The 11,476-nt window shown below is 31.8% G+C and overlaps 1 protein-coding gene across 2 annotated transcripts; it reads left to right on the top strand.

Annotated features, from left to right (window-relative positions):
• The first annotated feature begins 4,311 nt into the window (after nt 1-4,311).
• On the top strand, nt 4,312-10,154 carry LOC107015980 (probable inactive purple acid phosphatase 16). 2 transcript variants are annotated; one of them, XM_015216444.2, is made up of 6 exons: nt 4,657-5,757; nt 5,864-5,952; nt 7,003-7,236; nt 8,085-8,361; nt 8,450-8,618; nt 9,603-9,885. In XM_015216444.2, the coding sequence occupies exons 1-6, from the start codon at nt 5,690-5,692 to the stop codon at nt 9,828-9,830; spliced, it is 1,065 nt and encodes a 354-aa protein (XP_015071930.1). In that variant the 5' UTR covers nt 4,657-5,689; the 3' UTR covers nt 9,831-9,885. The 2 variants fall into 2 exon arrangements, with proteins under 2 accessions (XP_015071929.1, XP_015071930.1); XM_015216443.2 differs by lacking the exons at nt 4,657-5,757; nt 5,864-5,952 and adding an exon at nt 4,312-4,650 and having other exon boundaries at nt 9,603-10,154.
• The last annotated feature ends 1,322 nt before the right edge of the window (nt 10,155-11,476 follow it).

Raw genomic sequence — 11,476 nt, 5'->3', positions numbered from 1 at the left:
CTAATTGAATCACATGAACTTCCAGACATGATTTTAGGTCTGAATTGAAGGAGACAATAGATGAAATAGGAAATTATGACCAACACACGATAGATGATTTAAGGTCGCGACGAAGATGAACTTGAATCTGACGAAGACTAGGATTTTTGGTGAATAGCGGCGGATTTTTCTTTGGGTGTTTGATTAGGGTGTGTGTGTTTAAGATTATTTTAAGGGTTATGGGGGGTTATGGGGCGGGTTATGATTATGGGTTAAAAAGGGGATGAAACGGGTAGTATAATAGGATCATGACACGTGTTACAAAATAGGGCTCCGTTAGTGACAAGGTTATATATGTACCACTAATTGGACGATAGGAATACATGTGTATGCATAGTATAACGGAGGGGTATATATGCACCTTTTATTAAAGTACGGGAGTAAATCTGTCCCTTTTCCCTAGTTATATTCATGTTGTAATATTGCTAATATTTTTTTAAGAATCTTTTATTCTATTATTTTTAATGCATTCATATTAGTAAAGGATTATTTGCAAGTTCAATGCAATTACTTATGATCGTGCGATGCACGAATAAATTGTTTAGTATATATATAAAAGAGAATCTTAGGTCCGCCTACGTGGTACCACCACAAACGAGGATTTTCTTTTAATTTATTTATTTCCAAAACTAGAATTTTCATTTAATGAAAAATTGTGACTTTTATGAAAATTTATGACTTTTATAAAGAGTTGCGACTTTTATGAAAAGTTGTGACTTTTATGAAAGGTTATGACCTTTTTGAAGGGTTGTAGCTTTTTCAAAAAGTTGTGTCACTTTTATTAAGAATTGCGGCTTTTATAAATAGTTGTGACTTTTCGAAGGGTTGTAACTTTAATGTAAGTTGTCAATTTTATGAAGAGTTGCGACTTTTATGAAAAACTGCGATTCTAATGAAATGTTGTGACCTTGTCGAAGGGTTGTAACTTTTTCAAAGTGTTGTAATTTTTCCAAAGAGTTGTGATCTCTTTGATAAGACACAATAATCATTTGTTCACACTACTCTTTATTGTCTATAAATAGAGGGATTTTTTGTCACTATTATTTGTAGTTTTTTTTGCCTATAGGGTAGTCAAATTCAAATACATTAATTAAGTTCTTATGAAGTTCGTTTCATTCCTAAAGTTTTCTTCCTTCTATTTCATGAAGCTTAAATTTTACTATAAATCATAGTAATTCATGTAACTATAGTAATTTTTGTTTGCTATTTTGGTGATTTTATTTTAGAAAAACTTTGTTAAATTTTTTAGCAAGATGATTGAAAATTGATCTTCCCTTTTGTCCCTTTCTATAGGTTTCTTCATATAACAAAGAAAATTAATTAATTGCAATGTGACACTACTACTCTTACATCTCTCAGTCCACAGCTCATATTGTTGATGAAATGGTTGATATCATTACATTTAGTCTATAGTAAGCAAAAATTTTATTTCAACCACTATTATTTGTAGGGTTCTTTCGCTATAGAAGAATCGAGTTCAAATACATTAATTTAGCTTCTTATGAAGTGTGTTTCATTCCTCAATGTTTTCTTCCTCGTATTTCATGATCTTAATCTTTTACTGTAAGTCATAGTGATATGTATTTATTGGAATTTCTTTTTGCTATTTTGTGTGACTTTTTTTTTTAACTCTTTCGGTTAAATTTGTGAACTATAATCTTGGATATAGCCCGACCAATCTTTTTGAAAAATATGTTAAGCAACATGCCTTTTTTCTTGAGTGTTAGGAAAGTAAGGTCATATTTATTATTATCTGTGGATATTTGTGAGTCCAAGTGCTCACAAAATCATGTTGTAAGATTTTAATATGTTATATGTCAAAATTTTAATTTAGAATATCTAGTTGTTAACAATTCCATTCAAATGACACCTACTGCTTAATTGATAATTGGATTAATTCTTTATAAATTGCATACTATAACTATAACAATAGTTGTGGTCAATTCCAAATAAGTTGGGGCCGATGATATGAAATCTAAGCAATAGTAGTGATTATTTTGAGACAATGACTTATCATACTAATGAACAATTTTAGGGTCATTGTTAATATATACATGACACATAAGACATACTATAATAAAAAAGAGATTGCTGGAGGTTCATAAGAAAGGAGCCAATTTAGTTGGGAGCCTCAGTTTCAATTTAGTTGATTATGTTCTTGTATGGACGTGATATTCCACTTTACTTGGGAGCGTTGTTGTTGGAGGCTTTTTGATCTTTTCTTGAACGTCTAATGTTGTTCTTTTCTTTATTACTTATTGGAATTTAAAAAGTTCCATTACTTCTGACACACTATTTTCATGGAGATTTTCTTACACTTCATCTTTTACTTTAAATCTCTCTATGACTCATAATTTTTGTATAACAAAGACGAAATTCAAAAAAATATAGCACTTTTAAGATTCCTGAAAAATTCTTTTTCTTAAGATAAAATATTTTTTACAGTGTAATCTATGTATTGAAAATACAATATTACTAAATGATCATATACAAGCTAAATAAATTAGTTTAATTCCGTGCAAAGCACAAATAATTTACCATACACACACTTGTGCAATATCAGTTAAGAAAATTATTTATTTAGGACATTTCATTAAAATTAGAGAAAATACATCAAATTTTTCCTGAACTTGGCAGCAAAACTCATTTTAGTACATTAACTATACGAGCGTTTAAATACCTCCTTAACATATTTGAACTGTATTAAATACAACTCTAATAGTAGAATATCACTCTCACTTGCCATATCATAAACATGTAAGCACTACGTCATTATTATTTTTTTTGCTTATTCACCTTTTTTGTTTTCTTAAACTCATTACACTAATCAATTAATTAAAAATACATTCTAAAATCAAAATTGCCACATTTTCTTCAACCCTTTCTCTTCTAACCCCCCCTCCCTCCCCCCCTCCCCCCCTTTCTTCTTTTTTGATTTTCACCATATTCAACCTTCACCAACTTTTTTTTTCTGAAATTTTCAGCTTTCAATGATTATTTTCTTCTTCAACATTCATCAAATACTTACTTTTTCTTCTTCAAACTGTCTCTCTCCCATAAATTGATAGATCCACATTTTTTTGCATCACAACAAATAGAATTCAAAATGGGTTACTTAAAATTCAAAAAAGTTTGCATTCGAAAATATGAATTGGGTGTTGAATTTTTGTGATTAATGAAGGACGGGTGAGATGAGGGATGCAGATGAAGGAAAAATTTTAATATAAAAGAAAAAAATATAAGGAGTGCTTCAATGAGGAAGAAGACAGTTGGAGAAAGACAACAAAATAAAGAGAGACAAAAAAATTAAGTATTTTTTAGAAATAATTGAACCACAAATTTCATTTGTTTCTAAACAAGAAATTTCACATTCTTTTAACTTTAACTTGTAAAATAAATTTATAATTATTAGTTAGACATTGTCCAATAAAAAAAAAGTAAAGCGTATAATTTTATCTTTCAATTTTTATTTTTTTACGCGTCTTGAGGAGAGTAGAGTACATTTACTTTACCTCATCAACTCTTAGAGTGATATTTAATTAGTTCAGAATTTTTAAAGAAGTATTTAAACATTCGTATAACTAAAATATTAAAGTAAATTTTGCTGCTAAATTCAAAAGAAATTTGATATATATTCCCTTAAAATTAAGCGTAAAATTGTTAAAAATATTCCCAAAATGTCATTCAAATTTCACTGCAAGAATAAATGGGTAATATATTCCCACAATGCTAAATTTAGCATATTCCTTTCTATGTTGAGCATTATTCTCATCACAGCTCATGCATTAGTACACGTGTCAAATGCAGAGAGAAATATTTTTAACTAATGATTTCACGTAAATTTATAATTCAAAATAATAAATCTAATCTCGCTCGATAATTAATAATAAAGATGGTTAAAAATTTTGTGCTCTTAGGGATAAATTTTATCGTGATAATTCATTTTTTCTGTTGAGATTAAGTATTGAAAGACATTTTTGATAAACTAACTATCAAATCAAGAGAAAAATAGTCAACAACAGTCAGAAAGACATTTTTGATAAACTAACTATCAAATCAAAGAAAAATAGTCAACAACAGTCAATAATGTCCTCTTTGATCTCTTATCTTATATATTTACTATATTAAATCGATATCATTTCATATCTAATCACCTATTTACAATTCCTTATTTCTACTTAGTAAGAGACAATAATAACAATACAATTAATTGAGATGCATCGAAGTTGGACACAATAAAAAAGGATAATTTTGTCATTTTGCACATCACCACTAAAATTATACCTCTTGTACTACTAAACGTCAGTTACACACTGATGATGATGTCTACCGTCTTCTTAATCTCTCTGATTCTCCGATTAATCCTGACCGTCCATTCACACACTTCACCACTAGATGAACGTGAAATTCGCCGGAAAATCTCCCTCCATATGCCGCCGCAGTCGCCGGAATATAGTACTACTCTACACCTACGGCCGTCCGGTTCATCGTTTAAAATTGCACTTTTCGCCGACTTGCATTTCGGAGAAAATGCATGGACTGACTGGGGCCCACGCCAAGACGTGAACTCCATTAAAGTTATGTCTACTGTGCTCGACGAAGAAAAACCAGGTGATGATATCATCCACAATTTGTAGATTGTTTGGTACGCTGACTAAATTATATATCTTCGGATTATAGTGCTTGAACTAATTTATACCGTCAACCAAACACGGTATAACTTTATTTCCAAACTCAATTTTGAGGTACCAAATATCCCCTAAATATATCAAGCATTTGCAATCTAGTTTCATTTTTGTGTTATGAGACTTTCTTTTAAGTATTAGCTTAGTTCAAAGTATTGTGGTTATAGGTTCGACCGAGCCTAATAGCTTAGGTTAATATTCTCTGTTCGTATTTAAAAAAATCTGTTGATGTGTATAAATTAAAAATCACAGCTCCGCCTCAGAGCAAAAAAGATGCAGATTGAGAATTTATAAACTAAAAATCATGCTCCGCCTCTATGCAGTGGTGTTGGATTACTCTGCCTATTAAATCTTAGGCATAATACATAAATATATCCTTCAATTTAGTCTCATTTTACATTTATGCCCTTCAACTTTGAGTGTACACAAATACGCACTTAAACTTGTATAAAGTTGAACAAATAGACGCATGAGTCCTACGTGTCACAATACACGTAGGACACAAAATTTCCATGTAAGATGCCATGTTGACATTTTGTGTCTATTTATTCAATTTTATGGAAGTTTAAGTGTCTACTTGTGCACACCCAAAGTTGAAGGACATAAATGTGAAATGAGACTAAATTAAAGGGTATATTTATGTATTATGCCTAAATCTTAGGCGGGAGGAAATACATGGATGACTTCCTAAATTTTGCTTACTATTTTCATTTAGTCACCTTAATTAAGACTTATACCTATTAGATACTCCACCGTCGCATCTACCTTAGGCGAGTGGAAAATTTGAAAAAACTTATTTTTCCTTGCTTGAACAAAGGTACTAATTTATAAAGCATCTTATATTTCAAAAAAAGATTGTGTGGAGAACTTTTTTGGTGGTTGTTTTTGTGGTTTACGGAAGTAATGGGAAACTTGGTCCATAAAACCCCGAAGACTTTCGTCTTCAATCCGTTTCATCACATATCATGCATGCAAGTGGGGCGCTAGGTGTTCGCACGATCATGCCACACCCTACAGTTATACATAATCAAATGTAAGCACCAAATAGCCCAAAGATATAATTCTAGTATTTTTTTTTGTCTCTATTAGAATTTGAATCTCGATTTTCACAGTTCTGTACCCATTTTACTTGTTACTAGGTTACATCTTTGGGTGCAATGTGGAAAAAATTATTCAATCAACTCACTTAAAGGTCATTTACATGTAATCTTCCATTGCAAACATGAAGGTAAATAACATGCTTGTGTTTGTGTGTGAGAGAAAGACTTGAACCTTTTGACGTTTTATATTGCAAATTATACATGAAATAATAAAGTAAGTTTGGAGTAACCTATATACTGTCTGATAACTTGGTAGTGAGCTTATTGAGTATGACAATAAGTAACGTTCGATACAGAATAAAAAATACTAACTCATATGTTTGTCTTATTTAATACTATATTATGATACTAACAATTAGTTAGATAAATTAATGTTAGTGGTGGGTTCTTACTATACCTCTATATGGATTTATGTTGCTGTGTATTACATTAGTAATCTTGTGCTCTGTACCTAAAATTGAAGTCCCTGATGTTGCTGAAACATTATTATGATGGCCATATAATTTGAATATATAAATGTGATACTAAATTGATATTCTTTTGCACTTACATAGTTACACTGTTTGTGAACGATATCTGTTATTCTGTACACTCTATTTTCTCTGGTCTCATCCATCAAGACTTGTTGTGATATTAGTTTTGTTGTGCTTAAGATGATCTCCAAATGATGTTGCATCGTGATGATATTCTTAGGTGTACTTTTTAGTACGACACGTGAGACTGAGGTGCTGTTGTTGTTGAAAGTTCAATAAATTTTATGTAGTTGCTTGCTTTTGTCATCTGTTACCATCTATTGTTTATTATGTTTAGGTAATTGCACTATTTTGGTGATGTTACTGTTCCTTTGCTTATATGCTCTGCACTGCATTCCTATTAGTTGTCATGTTTTCTTCATTGTCATTCTTCCTTTTTATTACTACTTTGATTTGCTTCACTTGAGCAAGGGTCTTTCAGAAACAACCTCTCTTCTTCCATGAGGTAGGGCTAAGGTCTGTGCACAATTTTACCCTCCCCAGATTCCACTTTGTGGGATTTCACTGGGTATGTTATTGTTGTTGTACATAGATATATATACTATGTTGATAACGCTGGGTTGGGTTGAACACATGTAGTTGAGATGTTCTTCACTAATCAGCATATCCTCCGGATGCTTGTCTAATTCAAGATTTTTGTTGCAGACTTCGTAGTTTATCTTGGCGATGTCATTACAGCCAACAACATCCCTATACAAAATGCAAGTTTATACTGGAATCGAGCAATCTCTCCGACCAGAGAAAGGGGAATTCCATGGGCTAGTGTGTTTGGAAACCATGACGATATGCCATTTGAGTGGCCAATGGATTGGTTTTCATCCACCGGAATTCCTCCTTTTCGTTGTCCAATGAATGCTTCCTATCCTAGTGAGTCTGAAGGTACCAAGATAAACTGATATCGCATAAACAAAGATGTAAAGTTAATACATCCTTTCTTGAGATTTCAATTCATTGCAATATGTAACTAGCATGCATTTTTAATGTTCCTTATTGCAGTTCTATTATTGGCTTATTATTGTATCTCTTTACTTTGTTAGGACTGACTTTTTCATCAGTTGAAGAATTAGTTTACAATATTATGTTTCAATACTAGACAGGTTTGTACTAAGAGAATTTTTGTATGAGTGGAATTAGACTAAAAGTCGATACTAGTAGAGGAAATTTGTCTCCCAATAAGCTGATATGTTTTTGGTATAATGATATATTTGAATAAACAAATGCGCAGAACTTGTTTAAGTGTTGTAGTGTGTGACCTTGATACTCGAAATGCACTGAACCAAAGTGGATTTTCATTGAAAGAATCGCTAATGCTTCTAGTTCATAGGATTATTAGGAAGGAAAGGTTTGAGCGTCAAGTCACAAAGTGTTTGGAACTGATATTAAATGGGAGATCTTACTCAAAATTTGGTCCCAAGTGTGCATGGCCATGTGTTCCTGACTATGTTCTTAAACTGTCGTTAAGGGATGACCCGGAATCAGTCATAACATGTATTTCTTAGACTCGGAGGTCATATCAAAAGGCAGGTGTTATGTGAAGAAAACTTTGGGATGAGCCGGATGGATCCCTTGTAAAAATAGTTGATACTTCTTTGTTATGTTAGCTATATCAATCAAGCCTTTTTGATGGTGTTTTCTGCAAAATGAATGGTCTAATTCGATTTGATTGAAAGAAATGCTAATGTTTCTTGCTGGTATGATATGATTTTGAAGAAAATTGCTTAATTCAGGAGGCATGGGTTGCAACTTTAAGGGCACTACGCGTTTGGAGCTGATGACCAATGAACTAGAGATGAATAAATTATCTTACTCGAAATTCGGTCCTAAAGACTTATGGCCTAGTGTTTCCAACTATGTCCTTAAACTTTCATCTACAGATGACCCTGAATCAGTCATAGCATACATGTATTTCTTAGATTCTGGTGGTGGTTCATACCCTGAGGTAATATCAAATGCCCAAGCAGAATGGTTCAACCGCACATCTCAAGAGATCAATCCTAACTCAAGGTAATCAAATGCTGGAGTTTTAACCTCTAAATTTCGTGTTTGAGTTTCTCATTTGGAGTAATATTAAACGTGAAAGGACATCGAACAGGGTACCGGAGATAATTTTTTGGCATATACCAAGCCAAGCTTATAAGACGGTTGCTCCAAGGTTTTATGCACACAGGAAGTGTATTGGCTCAATGTTTGTGGAGAAAGTCGCTTCTCAAGAAGCGGAATTGGGGATGATGAAGCTTCTTGAAGTAAGGTCTTCTGTGAAGGTAAAGGACTGCAGATCTCAGTTTTCTATTTTCAATATTTTACCTACCGCAAAGCTTTAGTGGCTGATTTTCATGGCTATGACCCGTGACCTATAGGTCACTACCGTTGCTCCAAGGCTCTCGTTCACTCTAGAATAATTGTTGTTCAGAGATGAAAAGGATAATGCTGCTGATGTTGTTCTGTCTGAAAGAATTAGAAGTCTTAGGGTGTGTTTGGTATGAAGCAAAATTAATTTTTTGGGGGGTTGGGGTTGGGGGTGGCCCCGGAGGGCGTGGGGCTAGGAGTTTAAAAATAAAAATTTGAAGTTGAAAATATTTTTAAAAAGCAAAATTAATTTTTTGGAGAGAGGTTGGCCGGTGGTGGTGGTGGTGGTGGTCAGGGATCGGGTGAAAAAATAAAATTTTGAAATTGAAAATATTTTTTTTTAAAATTGGTGTTTTTCCCAAAAATAAAATTTAATTTGAAATTGGAGGAGAATTTTGGAAAATGTTTTCCTTAATTTTTGAATGGAAGTCATTTTCCTTAAATTTGAAGAAAATGAGTTGATTTGGAAAACATTTTTCAATACTTTTGTCCCAATCAAACATAAGAAAATTGGAAAACATTTTCCAAAAATGTTTTCCTTCATACCAAACACACTCTTAGTCAGTGAACGGAGCTCTAGAAGAGCCTAGGGGTTCATCCAAATTCCCTTCTCCAAAAAGTTACATCGTATATATAAGGTCAATTTTTTCTTATGTATATACAGTAGACAACGAATACCGTGTGTAATTATTTCTTTTGAGTTGAAGGTCTATGAGAAATAATCCCTTTACTCCACTAAAGTAGAGGTAAAGTTTAATTTGTGTACATCTTATCCTCCCAGACCTCACTTGTGAGATCACACTGGATATGTTGTTATTGATGATAAACCCCGTAAAAAATTCTACCTCTGCTGATGGTCTTAGCGGGTGATAAATTAATATTCTTTTGGATGATGGCAGGCTGTGTTTGTAGGTCATAATCATGGATTAGATTGGTGTTGTCCATACAAGAATTTGTGGTTATGTTATGCTAGACACACAGGTTATGGAGGATATGGAAACTGGCCAAGGGGAGCTAGGATTCTAGAGATAACACAACAACCATTTTCTTTGAAGTCATGGGTTCACATGGAAGATGGTCATGTGCATAGTGAAGTCCTACTGAGCTCTACAAAAAGAGAAGAATGATCAACGGAGTTTTTCTCGGAGATTAACTTGAAGCAATGAAATGTTGCTCGACTTTCTTGGAGATAGAAGGTCTACATTATCCTAAAGTTTAAAGATGGTTCAACCCTTGAATCATGGAGAATTTCAGAGAGAAGAATTAAAGAAATATATACATAGAGTCTTTACTCACAAGGATTCATCAATAAAATTATTTTTTGTTCATAATTTGTTTGTAATTGCGGTTTCATTTATCATATGCTATTGCTTTTGTCTTCCATCTATCGTGTTGATCTACTTACTAGATTCATCGAATTGTCCCAAAGAATGAAAACAACTCTTCATATATTTTATCTGTGATTGTAATTTTATGTTTCACGCTCCAAATATGTGCAACGCCACTTGCTACTTTTAGTATACATCCAACTATGCAGTGTGTTGGTATTCAGTAAAATCGTTGAGATTTACACAAGTTGATCCAAATATTATGACAATAAACTACATTAGTTGGTGTTGACAGAATTAGAGGGGACCTATAATAATAAGTACTAGCACAAGTTTATTGTAATGATGATTTCACTTAATTTTTTTTTTTAATTATAACTTTCTGCGCTAAAATCCATGCTTAGATATCCTTTAATCATTACACTTTCCCAATTTGTATGTCTCCATGGTCACTTAGATGATGTATTTCTTGATTTTACAGATAGCCACTAAACTTTTTTTTTTTAATACACAAAAAATTAATGAATTATTTTCTTTTAGAAAAAAATCGTTTCTCTTGCCTATGTCACTTAATAGAATGACTTTTTGCGTTATTATCATCGGTTATGATGAGATAGGTGAGAGATTCAAAGGTTTTCGTTTCAAACTTTTAAAATTACAAATTTTATGTAATATGCGATAAAAATCTAAATGATCACATGTATAAGATAATTATAATAAAAATAGACTTTTTGGTTACAACATCTGACCATGGAAATTCTTGTGTTTAAAAAAAAAAACATGTCCAATTTAAAGGGGTTTTGCAATTATGAGTGATCATTTTTTTTAAAAAAAAAATATATATATATATATATATATATCTATTTTTTCATATAAAAAAATCATGCACGAAGAAATGATTCAATTCAATGCAAGGTACAATAAATGAAGAATAATGTGCAATCATAAATTTGGAAAATATGACATAATGCTTTATTCAAATGGAAACCTTCTAATATACTCTTTTGTTAAGTTATTAGGAACTCAGATTGTGACGATAATTTTCAATACTCAATCGTTTATGTATCATAATTTTAAAAAATTAGCGCTTTCTATTAAAAATAACTATTGTTATCAGTACTTTGCCAAGTATAATTAGAATTAACTTTTATTTTATAATTAATTTTTCATTTTTTATATTACAAATTGAAGGCAATAATTATCACTTAATTACCAAAATTTGGGGTCATTGAACAACTCAAAAGATAAAAGCTACAAATTAAAGGTCAGGATTTAGTAATGAGTCAAAAGAGAATAGTCCCCATTAAGTACATCTTTCTACAAGGGGCCTAAAAAAGAAAAAAAAAATATACATATTATTTGGACAACTTTATGAGTTGAAAAATGGACACAAATTCACATGGATAATCTATGATTGAAAATATTTGTAGTGTAAAAGAGATATT

Source organism: Solanum pennellii, chromosome 4, assembly GCF_001406875.1.
Source record: "Solanum pennellii chromosome 4, SPENNV200".
NCBI classification, from domain to species: Eukaryota; Viridiplantae; Streptophyta; class Magnoliopsida; order Solanales; family Solanaceae; genus Solanum; species Solanum pennellii.
Note: the sequence above shows the minus strand (reverse complement) of the source record. Positions and strands in the feature narration are given on the sequence as shown.